General features: G+C 36.0%; 2 protein-coding genes across 3 annotated transcripts; one reads left to right on the forward strand and one right to left on the reverse strand.

Moving 5' to 3' along the window:
• The first annotated feature begins 1,983 nt into the window (after positions 1–1,983).
• Positions 1,984–3,640, forward strand: LOC124913953 (equilibrative nucleotide transporter 1). The gene is made up of 2 exons (XM_047454402.1): positions 1,984–2,597; positions 2,692–3,640. Exons 1-2 carry the CDS (start codon positions 2,045–2,047, stop codon positions 3,411–3,413), a joined length of 1,275 nt encoding a protein of 424 aa, XP_047310358.1. The 5' UTR covers positions 1,984–2,044; the 3' UTR covers positions 3,414–3,640.
• A 31-nt stretch (positions 3,641–3,671) lies between these two features.
• LOC124913955 (dual-specificity RNA methyltransferase RlmN) lies at positions 3,672–7,303 on the reverse strand. 2 transcript variants are annotated; one of them, XM_047454404.1, is made up of 9 exons: positions 7,068–7,303; positions 6,912–6,985; positions 6,407–6,509; positions 6,162–6,259; positions 5,279–5,409; positions 5,085–5,193; positions 4,820–5,011; positions 4,543–4,679; positions 3,672–4,156 (listed from the first exon to the last, which is right to left on the reverse strand). In XM_047454404.1, the coding sequence occupies exons 1-9, from the start codon at positions 7,207–7,209 to the stop codon at positions 3,874–3,876; spliced, it is 1,269 nt and encodes a 422-aa protein (XP_047310360.1). In that variant the 5' UTR covers positions 7,210–7,303; the 3' UTR covers positions 3,672–3,873. The 2 variants fall into 2 exon arrangements, with proteins under 2 accessions (XP_047310360.1, XP_047310359.1); XM_047454403.1 differs by having other exon boundaries at positions 6,912–6,988.
• Positions 7,304–18,594: the final 11,291 nt, after the last annotated feature.

An 18,594-nucleotide genomic window follows, 5' to 3' on the forward strand; every position in this document is an offset into this window, starting at 1 on the left:
GAAGAAGGTGGTGGAGAAATCAAATCCGTTGAATTGAAGAAGAAGAAGAATAAGTTGGCAATGGCAGAAGCATTCACTCCATCTCCAGATCTCGTGGAGTCGGAGAGAGTGTGAGAAGTTGCATTTCGGATTAGATTTCGGCGTCACTATCTTTGGGCCACCTAAGCAATCACCATTTTTTTTTTGAATTTTAAACAGTCATTTTATTATAATATTTATTTATAAAATAATTTATGAGTTTATTCTATTAATTTACTCTATCTACATAGACTATTCTACCTTCATTGAGTCTACATACCTTTCTTTTTCACTGTCCAAACTGATAACTAGTTGAGGTGATCAAGTCTTGGAACGAATATAACGGGAAGAGAAAGAACCAGTTCACATCATCATCAATCATCAAAAACCTGAACAGTCAGGTAATGGGTAAGGCTATAGTTACACAGCAATCGCTATACAATTTCAACAAAGACTAACAATTAGAATTGGATTATCAGACTATGTTGTAATACAGCCAGTTTCAGAAAACAGTAACAGTTATCTAATTTAAGAACAGAAAAGTAACAGCCTCTACTATATTTTAGTATGAGAATCACAGAATATAAAATTACTAAGAATAGTAACAATATCTACTATATTTCAGTATCAAAATCACAGAATATAGAATTACTGAATTCAAGATCAAAGCAGCAAATATGATGGATATAATCCATAATTCTAATCGCACCTCTCGATGTGAATAAAATGATAGGACCGAAATCCTACCTCACTTTAATTTGAAATGCAAGAAGTAGAAGAACCTATTTTCAATGAATACGAACAAGTCGCGACTCTAGAAGACGAACATCAACCTGTCGCGATTCCAGACGAACAGAAGCCCCACGACGCCACCCAAAGCGAAATGACGGATATCACAGGAAGAGAAAGAACCAGTTCATATCATCATCAATCATCAAGAAACCTGAAACAGAACCAGTTCACATCATCATAAATCACCAAGAAACCTGAAACAGATGTGAAATTTGCATAGAAATAGTGGCATCGTAGGAATAGGAAGAATCAGTGAACATAATCATTGATTGTCAAAAACCTAAATCAGAAATGGTGGCGAATGTCCAGGAATAAGAAGAATTTGCTCAAATCATCATCAATTATCAAAAAATATGAAACAAGAATGTGAAGTTTGACTAGAAACGGATCGGATTGAAATGAAGAAACTAAAGTTTGGGTGGATTTGGAAGAGAAGACCAAGAGAAGAGAAGACTAAGAAAAGAGAAGTTAACAGTCTGTTTGTTTTAATACAATTGTAATTTTTAATTTTGTTAGAAATTAAAAGGTGGATATTGACGTGGCAAATTAATTATACTATGTGTTGTCCACCTGTCAACATATTAACGGAGTTATAAATTCTGTCTATTATAGTGTAAATTTGACAAGAATGTTAAATGTTAAGTGTTAAAATAATATATTTTAAGTTAGATGATAAATATGAAAAATATTTTCGAGGAAAATTATAAATATGATAATCTTATAAAATATATATATATATATATATATATATATATATATATATATATATTTATTTGAGATAGTAAAAGTGATTTGAGTGGTGGAGAGACAATGTTTGAAAGGGTGTTGTTATCTTATTATTGAAGAGAGAAAACAAGTAATAATGAGGATATGGGCTAATCAAACAAGTTTCCATTTTTGTTTAGATAATAGGATAAAATTAATTCTCGTCGTCACTTGCACACATAATCATTGCGTTTAAAAATGTAAAAATTATCATAACTTTATATTTAAGACCATTTTTATTCACTTTAACTTGACAACTTATTGAAGAAAAAAAAAAAAAAAGAAAAAGAAAAAGAAAGGTTAGAAATGGATCTTACGACGTCGTACTATCTATGATCTTCTCATCTCCAAATTTGGAGAAAGGTTGACCACAGCGCATACTCAAATAGGGAAAAACGACGAAGGAAGCATGACATAAACCTGTTCATCATCAGATATTAATAAGAAAGAGAGAGAAAGAGAATCTTCAATGGGAATCGCAGGTGATGTTGACGGAAGAATCGCCGGAGATTCAGAGTCGGCTCGTCTTCTTCTCACATCGACCGACTCCAACTTGGATTGCAATTCCAAGATCCCAAACGACTCCTTCCACTTGGCCTACATAGTTTACTTCACCCTTGGCGCTGGTTACCTCCTACCTTGGAACGCCTTCATCACCGCCGTTGATTACTTTTCTTACCTATATCCCGATGCTCCCGTCGATCGGATCTTCGCCGTTGCATACATGGTTTTAGGTCTAATTTGCCTCCTCATCCTTGTTGCATTTTCTCATAAATCCGATTCATTTGTTCGAGTCAATGTTGGTCTTGCATTGTTCGTTGTTTCACTCCTCATTGTTCCGGTTATGGACCTTGTTTACATCAAGGGAAGAGTTGGTTTGTACGATGGATTCTATGTTTCTGTAGCGGCAATTGCCCTCTCCGGGATTGCAGATGCCCTCGTGCAAAGCGGAGTCATCGGCGCCGCCGGTGAACTTCCAGCTAGATATATGCAAGCTACTGTTGCCGGAACTGCAGCTTCAGGTACTCAGTCAGTCATTCATTCATTCATTCTCTCCCAATTGATTGATCTTATCGTTCCTTACTTAAAAAAATTGAATATAATTTGATGTTTAAGGTGTACTTGTTGCATTCCTGCGGGTCTTCACGAAAGCTGTATACCCACAAAATCCTGAAGGTCTAAGACAAAGTGCAAATCTCTATTTCCTCGTGAGCATAGTTGTGATGGTGATTTGCATAATCTTTTACAACCTGGCACATAGATTGCCTATCATCAAGTATTACAATGACTTGAAGAAACAAGCTTTATTGGAGGAGAAAGCTAAAATGAGTTCCACTGTATGGAGATCAACTTTGTGGGATATTGTGGGTACAGTCAAATGGTATGGATCTGCAACTTCCATCCTTTACATAGTCACATTGGCTATATATCCCGGTTACATTACAGAGGATGTTCATTCTGAAGCTCTCAAGGATTGGTATCCTCTGATTCTCATCACCTGCTTTAATGTGTTTGATCTTGTTGGTAAATCCCTTACTTCTCTATACATGCTGGAGAATCAAAAAGTTGCTATTGCTGCATCTTTTGCTAGACTCATCTTCTTCCCACTTTTCTTGGCTTCTTTGCATGGTCCTAAACTATTTCGGACTGAAATTCCTGTCACTTTGCTCACTTGTTTGTTGGGTCTTACAAATGGTTACTTGACAAGTGTTTTGCTCATCTTAGCTCCAAAGACCGTTCAACTACAACACTCCGAGACTGCTGGGGTAGTTATGGTTTTGTTCTTGGTTATTGGCTTGGCATCTGGTTCTATTCTTTCTTGGTTTTGGGTTGTTTGAAAATTCAACTTGTATCATTGTATCTGTAAATCACGAAACACTTTTCCTTCCTTCGTTGTTATCAAATTGGAACCAAAAGCTCATATTCATTTGATAAAATCATCTTCAAATACTATACGTACAGTCAATTTGGAAACTGTTATTTATAGAAAGATTGTCAAAATTATCAAAGTGTTTTTTTTCCTTTTCTTTTGGTATATATAAATCGATCATTATTCATGTTTACTCTTTGAAAGAGTATAACAATCCAAAATCCTATAAGTTAATCTTTATTATGATTATTGACATAACAAATGTAAATTTGACGCCACAAAATGATGGATAACAAGACCTATGATCCCATGGAAACACATTATGAGCTTCCATTAAAAATAACAACACTGTTGACACAGAACTCTGTTTAGCCCATTCCATAGAAACACAATATTATGATCTGGTTACATATATGATAAACTAGCTTTTAAAGTGAGAGAACTTTCTGGAATTGAGGTGGAACACGTAGCAAAGGAGCGTGGATCTCACCAAGTGTTCCTAGCTGCCCGCATGCAGCCATTTGGTCATCGCCTTTACTGAACCGCATTAGAACAACACAACCCGCCTCAGCTAGAATATTCCGAAACTCTATTATCTTCTCATCCTTAGTCGGTCTAAATCGTGATCCTGAATGAGGGTTGAATGCAATCAGGTTTATCTTGCAAGGAATTCCTTGGACAAGATCAACAAGCCTTTTGGCATCATCTACACTGCATAAAACAACAAAGCAAATCCATAATGTGAATGTGTGTCCTCCAATCAAATGTATTTATACAAGCAATGTTTATTTAAGGAATGATTTTATTATATATTTAAAGAATATAAATGATCTCATGAATGCAGCCCTAAAAAGCAAAAGAAAAATACTTTACAATGTCTTCAGGAATTAAGCAATAGTCCAAAAGACAGTATAGTCTCCATTTTGAAAACACATTGATACAAAAAAAAAAACAATATTTTTTTTTGATAAATCCAAAAGACTTATCTGGATCAGATTATGATTGGAAAATAAACTAGTCACAAATTCAAAAATTATTTGTCGAAGTTTCTCATCATGTATATATACTAGATAAAACTAAGTTAGAATTTATCAGACCTGTCATTAATTCCTGCAAGCATCACGTATTCGAACAGAACTTTATACTTTTTCTTGGTCTGAAGTTCTTCCCGAAGAGTCTCAAGAAGCAATCTCAAGTTATACTTTCGATTGATTGGCATAATCCAATTCCTAACCTATGATAAGATATATATATATAAATGATGAAAGTTATTTTCCCCCCCAAAAAAAGAAAAAGATTCATAAAATTATAACACAATTAGTAGTGTTTTAAACAACAAACAAACACAAGGCTAAGCTGGACAATAATGATTACCTCATCAGTGGTTGCATTTAAGCTTACTGCCAGAGAACAATTAGATTCTTGAAGAAATTGCCTAAGCTGAGGAACTAGTCCACTGGTTGAAACAGTGACCTTCCTTGGACTAAACTGAAGGCCTTGTTCATGAACCATTATATCTGCAGCTTTTATAACATTCTCAATGTTATGAAATGGCTCTCCCATTCCCTACATGAGAATAGTTATTACCAGTCTTTATATAAAAGGAAGAACACAACAACAATATATAGTTATAACCCACCATGAACACAACATTTGAAATGGAGACAGCTTCACTAGAAACCAGCTTTCGTGCAAATACAGCCTGATCTACTATCTCAGCAGCAGTTAAATTTCGTTTCAAACCCATCCTGAAAGTTAAAGGTCAATGCAATGCTGAAAACGATTTGATATCTTCGATACTGTGGAGCAAAGACTATGAGAAAGACAACTTGCCTGCCTGTGTAGCAAAATTGACAGTTCATGGCACATCCCACTTGACTTGAAACACAAACAGTTGTTCGTCCTCTATCACAAGGTATAACTACCGTCTCAATCACTTGTCCATCTACCAATGTGAATAAAATCTGCAACACTCTGCGAGATCAAAATCATTGAGAAGAACCTCAAGGCTGAATTTGAATTGGGATTAGAATTTCAATTCCAATGCTAAATTCTTATGTTTTGAGTAACCATAGAATTAGAATTCATAAAAAAAAACAAAATTCTTCATTTATTTTATTACAAATAAGTTATTTGAAATAACAAAATTAATAAAAGATTTTTAAGGGTCTTACCCATTATTGAGATTTTACTTGACTATTACTAATTATGTGTGTTATTGGAGCTACTTTGCTATTTCAGGTACAAATAAGATATTTTTATTAGAGTACTTCTTTGTATCGTTTGTAATAATAGTTGACGATGAACAGTTACCAGTCCAGGATACATCCCGCCAGAACTTTGTATCTGTTTTGATAATTCAATAAAAATCTCTTGTTCTTGTTTGCCTGCTTTCCATTTAGCACACCCAGGGTTCATCTTCGATTTTGTACACCATTTTGAAAAAAAATGTTGGTGTGTTGAACATAGGCCTCAACTGAAAGTGTTAGCTCGACAAGAGACCTAGAGGACTGAATCCCTATAACCCCACCCCAAATTGTCTAGTTGTAATTTCAATTCAACAATAAATAAAAATAGCCCAAGAGAAATACGTACAAATTGATAACCTTGTGAAAAACTCCTTGCTTTCCATATTACATAATAGTTTTCGTCTGCATTTCTAAGCAATTAAATCTGGGAACCAAGTGAAACGATGAGTATAAAAGATTTTGTGCACCTTTCTAGTGCCATCCGTAGCTGTACGAATGTCTTTCAAAGACAATGCCCTAAACTCAGCATGGTTATCCAACATCTTCTTGAACTCACGGTTTAAACCTAAATAATTGTGGTTAACAGTTAAAGATAATACTTTTACTGCAAAGTAATAGTTATTAGTATTGAGATCCAGAACAGAAGCAGGCTCAAGAAGAAACAAGGGCAAGCTAGTGAGTACAAATATAAGATGACTGAATGAATACCAACCTTCTAATTCATCAACACTAAGCGCCCAAATATCATCCCCATACAGACGCTTCCATAACATTAATGCCTGACCAGGCCTGTATCCATACGACTGAACCCATTTCTGTTTCAATATTTGAGCGTCAGTGAATGACCAAAATTGCATCTAAGTTTCACTCATGGCACCATTTAATCTCGAGAAAAAAGTGATGGACATAGATTAAGATGGATTCAAAGAAAATATGTATTGTACAGATCTGTCCATGAGTGCATAAATCATAAACATAGCAGGCAATATTTTCAAATTATGACCTTTTCATATATGGTTGGACAATTTTCTACATAAACCATCTAAAGTAAGTAGGAAATAACAGCATTAGGGGTTTGCATTCACACAAACAAAACACTCAAAAGCAACCACCAGTTCATAGAAAATCATAAGCTAACGAATTTTGGCATAGAAGTTACTTGCAGAAATATAGAAAAAAAGGCAAACAAAGAAATGAGAAGGTATTGGCCTCCGTACTTCAAGTTCAGCGTATCTCATTCCTTTAAGCATCATCTTCTTCGAATTTTTCTGAACAATTTCATTCTCGCCGCCTCCTTGCAGGAATTTTCCAACAGGTGATGAATGAATAAAAAAAAATCACAAACAGCAGAGGCCCATAGGTATACAACTTACCAGTGGTGAGGAATGAGGAATCTCTGTTATAGGAGAGAAGGATTGAGGAATAACGGGCAGATGGCAAAGACCGGCGGCGAAAGCAGAGGAGAGGGATGAAGCCGAGCCGCAGCGTCGGGTTAAGACAAGTGAAGGGGGACATTGATGAGAAAAGCTCGACTTTGGGTTGAGTCGATCTCCTTCGCAGTCGAAGCCTCGCAGGCAATTCCTCGAATATATATATAATTGTGAAAAGAGAGTTTTGTAGAATCCAGCTTTAGTGAGATTGTATTATTAAACATTGTATACATGGGAATATTAATCAAGTAGTAATAAATTAATGGAGATAAGTGGAACTATTTGAAATCTCAATTACCCTTTAAAAATCACAACTAATATATTACTTATAGGTTCTTTTTATCCTAAGTATAAAGATAGAGAATCACCCGGTCTTTCTTTTCTTTACTTTTTAAATCCATTCAATTTCGATATTAAAAAACATTATAAACCCCGTCTTGAAGGGTATTTCATGCGATCTGAAATTAGGCGACTTCATGTCTTACTTTCCTCTCGAATCCCGAGTGGGATGAGGAACCAAAATAATAAGCTCGACCCGTATACTTTTAGAAAATATTTTTAGTCGATTACTTTGTTAAGTCTAGTGGATTATCTTCCTCTCGAATCTCGTAAAATTAACGAGAGACCGACTCTCTCGGGAGTCGTCTCGTCTGAAATTGAGATAAAGAACCGAAATAGAATTTATCAATAGTTAGACATAATTTTGTTTAGTTATTAAGAGTTACCAATTATTTACTTCAAGGAATGTATTGAAAAGAAAAAATTTTAGAATTTGTTTGGGCTCTGTGTGCTTGGTTACGTGTGAGAAAGAATATTTTGGCGCTATAGCCCACATGCCCATCTAAAAAGACAATCTCTACTACGAAATAAATTTGGCATTTTCGTTTTAATCCCGACAAGTTACACTTATTTTATTTAATTTTAATCAATAACTAATCTTGTTCATTTCCTAAAAAGGCATGATATTTCTAGTCCTAACATTCATCTAGACCAAGACATTCAATAAATAAAATGTTCACTTAGGTTTAACAAAAGTATGGTAGCGTATATGGCAAAATATAGACCGTAAACCGATAAATGATTAAGTTAAAAAATGGCTTAAACCTGTGATGTGTTCAAAAAATAATATTAGTACATCAAAAACATAGAAATAATTCAAGAATCATCCTGAAATTTTTCTCGTATTTTTCAGACACTTGTAGTACAAGTTATGAATACTACAAGTTAGACAAAATGATCACACTGCCCATAATCAAATTTTTTGAGTTCCATAAAATGAGGGAAATTATTATAAGTTATGGTGGAAGTCAAACATGACTTCCCACATCTATGCCCCGTTTGATATCGCGACAACGCGTGGTGGAACGGATTTTCATCCCACTTTCATGAAAACCACACCGGCCAATGTGACATCCACCTCACAACTTCCTGTTGGAACCAGAAGGGAGAATGAGACCAACGCTCTTAACCCATGAGACAACCTCCTCAATTAACTGAAAAGGACAAATGCTAACATTTCCATTTTGTAAATCCTAATGTACTCTATCGAGCATAGGAAAGAAGTCCACAATGAGTTAAGCAAGGCTAACATCTCTTCCAACACTATCCCTAAAGAGATACTAGGGATCATATCCACTAGTTCGCAACGCAACATGATTGGATTCGAAGACAAAGATCTTCCATCAGCCGAAACAAATCATGACAAAGCGCTCTACATTTTTTGTGCAAATGAAGGAAAAGACCGTTTTAATGGTCTTGATAGACAATGGATCCACTCTCAACATATGTCCTTGGAGGACTCTTGAAATGATAGGTGTATCCTAAGACAAGATCATATCATCTGACCTATGTGTAAGAGGTTTCGACAACTCTCTCCGCGAGATAATGGGTTGCTTCAAGTGCATCGTCCGAGTAACCGTCATCCCTTTTCAGGTTGACTTTTTTGTCATCAACATGTAGCCTTCCTATAACTTGATCTTAGGAAGACCATGGATTCATCAAGCCAAGGCTTTAAACTATACCCTACATCAAAAGCTTAGGTTCGTCGTCAACGACCAATTAATCACAGTCAATGATGTAATTGACACCACAATAGTCATAGAGTCTACCCACATCGACACTCCTAAGGTTGAACTAAGCGGGTTCAAGATATGTCCAATCCTCTCAGAATGTAAAGACTTATCCAAACACCCTGACATCAGCATGTTTAGCCTCTCCTAAATAAGAATGATGCGCAAAATGGGATATTTCTCTACCATGGGCTTAAGCCCAAATGCCAAAGGCATGACCTCATTCCCGCAACCATGTTGTAACATGGATCGACACGGTCTAAGATACATCCCTACATGATTCAAAGAAATCCACACGAAAAGGATATCCAAACGATACATCATTGTTCCACCAATCTTGAATGGGCATTTCATTCGCGAGGGACAAAGCATCCTGTACTTTGACTTCCCCAAACCTTTTACCAATCCAGATTTATAGAGATGTTTTCTAGGTCTCGAAATCTTTTCAGATTGTCCTTATAATCCTAACCCTTTTGTTTTCAAGGTTAGAAAAAGAATAAACTATTGGTGCGACACCTTCCAAAACTTGGCTCAGATTTCCATAAAAGGTGCTCCAACTCAAGAATCTAGCTCTCTCGGTTCTCAAGAAACCGACTCCCTTTCATCCATAGATGTCTTGATCGATAAAAGTATAACTATTTCTTCTCTCATGTGTAGAAATATTTTAAATAGTGTACATTATAAGAAACCCACGAATAATGATCTTGTTGAATCATCTTCGCTTACATGTAATAAATCCCTCGATGTAATAAAAGAAGTATAAACTTCAAATTTATGAGTAAAAATGATATTTATTTTTACTCTAACTTGAACTTCGAAACCAAACACTTCTTAGAAAATAAGGATGAGATTGTCTCTTCCGCGGAAAAAAATACAATCGAAATCAACTTAAACAGAACCAACAATCCTCAGATCGTACTGATTGGCCAAAGTTTAAACCCCCAAGAACATCTAGAGATTGTTGAGCTACTAAAAGAAAACAAAGACGTCTTTGTCTGGTCATATAAAGACATGCCAGATATCGATCCAAAGATCACGTGACATCATATTCCTCTATATCCTGACGCTAAACCTGTGAAGCAAAAGCTCAAACGGATGAATGGGGAATTTATGAATAAAATCCAGGAAGAAGTCCGAAAGCAACTCAAAGTTGGATTTCTTAAGGTAGTAGAATATCCTACCTAGATTGCCAACGTAGTTCCCGTCCTAAAGAAAGATAGAAGATTACATATGTGTAAATTATTGGGATCTGAATAAGTCCAGCCCTAAATATCATTTCCCACTACCACACATCGACGTACTGGTCGATCATGTCGCCGATAATGAAATGTTATCATTCATGGATAGATTCTCAGATACAACCAAATCTTGATAGCCCCGTAAAACAGGGAAAAGACCACGTTTATAACATAAGTTAGAACTTTCTGCTATAGGGTCATGCCTTTCAGTCTTAAGAACGTGAGAACCACTTATCAAAGGGAAGCCACCATGATCCACAAAGAAGTGGAAGTATATGTCGACGACATGATCGTCAAATCGAGAAGTTTCCCTATACCCTCTTGGGATATATAATAACCATTTGAACGTCAACAAGAGAAACGCCATTCCCATTGCCGTGCAACTTATCGAAGTCGATGTCCCTACTTTAAGACTTCTACTCGAGACACAAGTAGTGGAAGAAGATTAGTGTAAGTCATGGTAAAATCAACTAACCCTTATGGAATTCAAGAGGTTAGACACGTTATATTACACACAAGCATTTCAAGACGAATGACCAAAGCTTTCAACAAGAATGTCAAGCCTTAGAACATACAAGAATGTGATTTAGTCCTAAAGAAGAACTATAGATACTAGACCTCATAAGTAAGTTTCAAACCCGATAGGAAGGACTCTACCTTGTTAGGAAGGTATTTTCAGGTGATGCCATGCGATTAACCATCATAGACGGAGAAGAATTAACAACACTATTCAACGTCGACATTCTCAAAATATATTTTGTCTAGAGAATGCATGATGAAATCCATTCACAAAACTCCAAATTTCGTAACTCACAAGTTACGAACTACGTTCGAACCTGATCTCTCCTTGTTATGAGATTATGTAGGCAACTTGTCATGGGTGTGGTCCCACTAAATTTATAACCCTAAATCCATTCACAACATCCAAAAATTTCAGTTCATAAATCATAAGTTGTGAACTACGTTCGAACCTGATCTATCCTTGTTATGAGTGTATGTAGGAAACCTGTTAGGGTGTAGTCTCAATAAATCCAAAAATATAAAAACCCTATGACAATACTTGTTAGGATCTAGGTTGCCGCTGGAGGACCGGGGTTGGGCCGGTTTAGCGGGCTTCACTCAAAGGGTGGTGATTAATCCTGTTAGAGATTAACACCGGGGTTTCAATACTACACAAATTGTCACAAACTCTTGAACTAGGTTCAAGCACGGAAGAGGTTTGTTTCAGTTTGAAGCGGCACACTCACGAGATAGGCAGAACCGGTTTTGGATGATATAGGTTTGAAAATTGATGGGTCGGTTTTTATAGCCTGGTGATTCGGTTTGGATAGAGTCAAGTGTGTTAGAGCGGTGTAGGTAAGTTAGTGTAGGTCGGTTAGAAAATGGAACCGGCAGAAAAGTAAATAACAAGACAGATTTTATGGATGTTCGGAGATAAAACTCTTACGTCACCCCTTCCTCTCGAAACCGCGAGAAAGATATTCACTAAGGAATACAAATACAATCCGATCGAGACTTATTTCCTGCTCGATAACACCCTTACAATTTACACCGAAATTGTAAAATACACACTTCAACTTTAGCACTTATGCTTTCTAGAGAGATAACACACTCTTTTCACTTGTAGATTAAATGTTCACTATATGCTTCAAATCTCTTTTTGTCCCTTAGAATCTCTCTTGTTTCTCTTGTTGTCCCGCATTTACTCTTCCTCACCTGCTCCTTTTATAGGTGAAATATGCCAACGGTCATATTTTACTCCCTTGAATTTGATTGGTTGAGCAGGGGTTCAGTGATTCAGACTCTGCGGTCATCTGTTAAGACCTGGCGGTCAACTCTGCAGACTTTACAGTCTGTTCTTTCGGTGTGTAAGACAAACCTGCTAGGTTTGTCTTTTACTCAATGTGGTAACTGTTGGTTAGACAGTTGTCTGTACTTGGAAGATTGCCTCTGATTTATCCTGAAAGTAGAAAGATCCTGTAGGACTGTCTTCTGCAGCCTGTAGACTTTCCTCAGACTTGTATGAATATGGAAATGTTCAGTCTGTTCCTTTGGTATCATTCTCAACAGATACCCAAAGTGGCTTCTTGTACTGGTCGGTCATTTAACCGAATGGCTTCCGGTGTGATTGGTTTAACCGGACAGCTTCCGGTTATTCCTTTGCCTTCTAGCTGATCGGCTGTCTGGTGTTTCCGGTTTTTAGCTTTGGCCGATCCTTTCTTTGTGCGGTCATGTTCCGAATGTTCCTGGTCGGTTTACTGTCTTGACCGGTTAATCTTCTTAGCCGGTTCATTTGTTTGACCGGTCTGGTTCCTTGTTCCTGCATGGAAGGTTTATTTATGTTAAGTTCTGTGAACCGGTCTAATTTTATCTAACAATACTATGTGCATTTATTAGAATAAAAATGATCAAAACCAAAATTCAAGAAATAATCCCCAAGTAGTTTAGACTAGAGAGTATTAAACTATTTCATACCTGATTCCTCCTTGTTACGAGAGTACGTAGGTAGTCTGTCATGGGTTTAGTCCCTCTAAAATAAAATAAAACAAATCCCCAGCAAACCTGAGTAAAAAAATTCCCTAACGGTTCACACAAGGAATAGGTATATGTTAACTCCTCAGCAAACTAATTACTGATCCCCAACAGAACTTAGAAGAACAATCTATCCATGATACAATTTTAGAACTACGGTCGGACATGATTTTTCCTTTTATGAGAATACGCAGGTAGCTTGTCATGAGATCAATCCTAATAAATTTAAAATAACCAAACTTATATGTCAACAATAGGGGAATATTTGAAAAATATGAAAAATAAATCATCACATCTGGCCTTAAGTCAATTCTCATTCCAACAAAAACTTAAGAAATTTCCCTAGATTAAGTCAATTGCCAATCCAGCAGAAATTTAAAAGTTCTCCCAACTTAGGTCAATTGCCAATGCAGCAAAAACTTAAGAGATACCCCAACTTAGGTCAATTTCCAATCCAGCAAAAACTTAAGAGACCATCTTCAACATATATTGGAATCACAATCTATTCGTGATATAATTTCGGAATTATGTTCGAACATGATTTCTACTTTTATGAGAATACGTAGGCATCTTGTCATGAGCTCGGTCTTAATAAAATTACAATCCCCGTCAAGTCAATACTTGAGCTGGCACAAAATACCTCCCTACAAAGTTCAAGCTAACAAGAACTTGTGATTACGAATCTATCTAAAACAATATAATCCCTATTTCGATACTAGGGACATTTTTGGAAGATAAAATGAGTTAGACCCTCAAACATTTCAAGTGCCAAGAAAAATGATATGCGAGCACAAGAAATAAGTAGGGATGTGGGAAAAGACGTTTCTCCCCCAAGGGATGTCACTTGACTAGTATATGTAACTAATGGGATCCGAGTAAGGTGCTTTGCAAAAAGATCTTCATCGAGATTAGATGAAAGCTTAAACTACTAATGTTTAAGTGAGATCTCACAAAAGATGAATGCCCAAACTCAGAACCATATCATCAATAGAGGTGAGGTCTCATCTCAAGTAGAGGTCAAGTGCAAAAATCTAATATCTCAAGTAAAAGAATCAAGTCAATTAAGACTGTGTTGGTTGATATACGAAATACAATATTATTGTTCATTTAGAATTTCATCTAATTGCCAAGCAAGAACAAAGTATTTGACTCTATTAGATATACCCTAGTAATCAAGAAAAGAGGTTAGAAGAAAATAGAACAATACTCACATAGTTTGAGATATTGAAATCACAATTCGTTGTTCATCTAAACCCTTGTCTAATTGCCAATGAAAGAATAAGAATGTATTGACTCTATTAAATATACCATGAGTATTAACCAAGAGGCCTTAGAATCAAAAAGCATGCTGACCTCTAAATTTGAGAAGCGAGACTTAACCACATGATGCACGGTTGAAAGACTAAGCGTTCAAGCGAATAAATCCCTCAAAGAACTCAGGACAAAACTCCATGGAAAAAGACAATTCCCTAAATAGATAGTATCGACCTCAGAGAACATTGTTTACATGAGGTTTCCTCTCGACATACCCCAAGGAAAGAAGTACAGAACCGATTCTTGAAAGTTTTTCAAGACCGATGAAGAAGACGCTAGTACCTTGAAAATTAAAGGAATCTGACTTCAAACATAATCACTAAGCAGAGTTGTGATTAGAATAATCATTAAGATTTATCGCTCAATGAGAGGAGCGGCCCAAGAATAATCACTAAGAATAATTCTGGTCAAATAGGCACTAGTTTTGTAACCCCAACATGTAAAATGTAAAGAAGAGAAGGAAGATACAACTTGGGCCGTGCATCTTATGCTCTACCTTTCGTAGTTACGATGCATTTCGAGGAATCGGCTGCGTGAAAATAGTAACATTCATTTAAAATACCCGTACAAGATAGAAATATATGCAAACATAACATACTATAACCATGCGTCCCTATATAAAGATTACATATATATTTGTAAGACGATGTATCTAGGCAGTTCTATTTGGTGGACGTATTTGATACCTTTAGAATAGTATCACTTGTAGAAAACAGTTGATAACAAAAAAACAATCATGAGTTTTGGTTTCATTTGTGTTTCATCAATTATTTAATCACAGTGATCAAGGAAATATATCGATGATAGAAGTGGAAAACCGGACCATATTGACTAGAATGACACTAGGGTGAGAATTTGAAATTTCGCTACTCAGGTTTCGATTATTAAACAACAACGAAAGCCTACCAAAAACCACACATATTAAGTTTTCTGAAAGAACCATAAGAAATGACATATTAAAGAATTTTTTAATGAATCAGTGATCAACTACCAAGATGTTGAGTTCTCATATCATAAGATAATGAGCAACCTTTTGGGGAAGAAGTAACGAGTCCTCATATCAATGAGATAATGAGCGATCGCTGACAACCAACAAATTCTCACATCAAAAGACAATGAGAAATTTTTAGAAAATACAAAGTTCTCACATCAACAAGATGATGAGAAACTTGTGTAACAAAAATAGAGTTCAAAACGCTCAGGCTGATGACTCACAAAATGACACAAACAATGAACTCAACACGCTAAGGTTACCAATTCATGTTATAAGATAATATGAACTCAACACGCTTAAGGCTTGTAAGCAATACAAATTTACATACCCAAATTATAAAATTAAAATAATTATTTTAATTTATTTTTGAATAAATAAAATAAAAAAATTAATCCCAAGACCAAATCTAATTAAAACAATTAATTAGATTAATTATAGTGATCATTAAAATCTAATTAATTAAGAAAAATGGCCAAAGAAAAAATAAAATTATTTGAGTAAATGTTTTACTCATTTTATCTTAATATAATTTTAGAAAAATCAAGGGATTAAAATAAATAATTTAGGATGAAATGTGGTATCCATTTCATCCCCAAAAATTATTTATTTAACCCAAAGATATACAAAAATAATAAAATAAATTGGCAAAATATTTGTCATATTACTTTTAATATTTTGTGTATTTTAAAATATTAAAATTAAAGTCAAAGAGTGAAAGAAAAATCAATTTCAAACAAACTTTTAAGGTTTTAAATAAAAATAAAATTCGTAACTAGGTGAAGCCAAAATTCTGTGAAAAGGCTACAACTGAAACCGCAACCAACAGATTGATGGTGATAGGATCGACTTTATCGATAAAGACAGGGGTCTGGCTAAGGATGAAGGCTTATGAAAAACGGTTTGACAGAAATCATGTTAGGGATTTAATTCGTTTTTTATTCTACACAAACTTGTGTAAACACTTGAAACAGATTCAAGGCGGAATTGTTTACTTGGGTCTGAAGCACGAGATGAAATATGAAAAGATGACAGAAATGAAGAACACAACGGTTTATTTATGGATGTTCGGAGAAACTCTCCTACGTCACCCTTCTTCCAACCACCGGAAGGATTCACTATAATATGGTTTGAATCAAATACAATTTACACGCACACTTAGCTCACTATTGAACAGAACACTTTTTGTTCAATTACAAGATGAAGAATATCACTCAGCTAAAGGTGTTTTGATTCTAGATCTCTCTTGATTCACACACAGTAAAATAAAAAAGAAGCTTCATAGTTCAGTAAGCAAGATGATTGAGTAGTTTCTCTCTCTGCAAAACCAGATTGCTTGTTCGTTCGGTAGAATTCGTAAGGCTAGCAGTTGTGCTTGTTAAGGCAGATTGTCCGTTGTCCTTGAGATTTGTTAAGTACTGAGCAGAAGCTAACGGTTGAATCTTCAAGAATGATACGTGGCACTCTTCCATTGGAAATCCTCCATCGTACACAGCAGATTCTGAGCACAAGGATCGTGGCCGTACATCACTAGTAGTGCGCCGAATATTCCATCAGGGATGTACCTGCAAAACAAGTAATGTGAGGAAAATTCTCTTACTTGGCATTCCTTGATTGGATGCATATAGCTGTTGTACTAATCTTCACTAGAAAGTAGAGCAGAAGTAGGGTACAACTATAGCACGTGGGTAGGTGAAATGCTAGATTCAAGCGTACTGCTTAAACTGAGCATTAGACGTATTTCAGTTAGACGGATTGTGAAAATATATCTAATGAAATAAGTCATCTCCTTCTAACAGAAAAACGTCTATTAGACCGCCTGGTCTAATAGAATTAGACTCGCGTCTAATTACAATAACCATTAGACTGCACGTCTAACTCCACTGAGTTAGACTGCACGTCTAATTCCGGTTCTACCTCAGACTTGTCTAAAGAAGTTAGACGCACGTCTAACTTTCACTAATTAGACTACACGTCTAATTATCCAATAACCATTAGACTGCACGTCTAACTCCACTAAGTTAGACTACACGTCTAATTCCAGTTCTACCTCAGACTTGTCTGAAGGAGTTAGACGCACGTCTAAGTTTCACTAATTAGACTACACGTCTAATTATCCAATAACCATTAGACTGCACTTCTAACTCCACTTTAGACTGCACGTCTATTTCCGGTTCTACCTCAGACTTGTCTGAAGGAGTTAGATGCACGTCTAACTTTCACTAATTAGACTACACGTCTAATTATCCAATAACCATTAGACTGCACGTCTAACTCCACTGAGTTAGACTACACGTCTAATTCCGGTTCTACCTCAGACTTGTCTGAAGGAGTTAGACGCACATCTAACTTTCACATTCTATTAGATTGCACGTCTAACTCCGCTGAGTTAGACTACACGTCTAATTTCGCATAAATTAGACTACCCGTCTAATTGCAAATATATTAGACTACACGTCTAACTCCGACGAGTTAGACTGTAACAATTAGACTAGCCGTCTAATTACAAACATATTAGACTTACGTCTAATTCCGTGTATTCATTATACTAACGTATAATTCTTTACATTCATTAGACTACACGTCTAACTCCGATGAGTTAGACTGTACGTTTAATTCTATGCATTAGACTTACGTCTAATTCCGTGTATCTATTAAACCATCCGTCTAATTACACGTCTGTTAGACTACACGTCTAACTCCGATGAGTTAGACTGTAAGTTTAATTTTATGCATTGAAAGCCAAAATCGGTCTAATAACCCTCATTAGATCCAAGTCTTATGAAATATTGTTTCAATACACCTGTATCAAAACTCATAAGTTATTTCATCATCAAAATCTAGCCTAGGACTAAGAGGTTCAAACGATATTCTTCATCTAGGACCGAGAATTTCCACATATAACCGAGAATTTAAACCTAGGACCGAGGGGACTCACACTTATTCGAGAACTCCCAAATCTAGGACCGATGAATTCCACCCAAGACCAAGAGGTCCGACCAAGAAGTCAAACTTGGGATCGAGAAGTCTCACACCCGACTAAGAACTCCAACCAAGGACCGATGACTTCCACCAAAAACTGAGGCATCCAACCATAATTCTTGCACCCGACCCAAATTAGACTCTAGTTAAGCCTATCATTGTGGTTCCTCATCCCACTCGGGATTCGAGAGGAAGGTAAGTTATGAGGAGAAAACTATCGAGTCAAATTAACGCATTAAAATGTTGACCGTTTTTAGACATTACACTATTGGTTCATGAAACAACATAAACGAATTCGTTACGCTAGGTCTGCTGATTCACGAAATGTATCAAACAAACTTGAT

Source organism: Impatiens glandulifera, chromosome 9, assembly GCF_907164915.1.
Source record: "Impatiens glandulifera chromosome 9, dImpGla2.1, whole genome shotgun sequence".
NCBI lineage: Eukaryota > Viridiplantae > Streptophyta > Magnoliopsida > Ericales > Balsaminaceae > Impatiens > Impatiens glandulifera.

Excerpts from the sequence above, each read along its gene's own strand:
- LOC124913955 (XM_047454403.1), bottom strand. The coding sequence starts at position 7,209 with ATGTCCCCCTTCACTTGTCTTAACCCGACGCTGCGGCTCGGCTTCATC. Across the intron at positions 5,194-5,278 it reads CAATTTTGCTACACAGGCAG|GATGGGTTTGAAACGAAATT; the intron begins GCAAGTTGTCTT and ends TTTAACTTTCAG. Across the intron at positions 4,680-4,819 it reads TAAATGCAACCACTGATGAG|GTTAGGAATTGGATTATGCC; the intron begins GTAATCATTATT and ends ATCTTATCATAG.
- LOC124913953 (XM_047454402.1), top strand. The coding sequence starts at position 2,045 with ATGGGAATCGCAGGTGATGTTGACGGAAGAATCGCCGGAGATTCAGAG. Across the intron at positions 2,598-2,691 it reads TGCCGGAACTGCAGCTTCAG|GTGTACTTGTTGCATTCCTG; the intron begins GTACTCAGTCAG and ends TTGATGTTTAAG.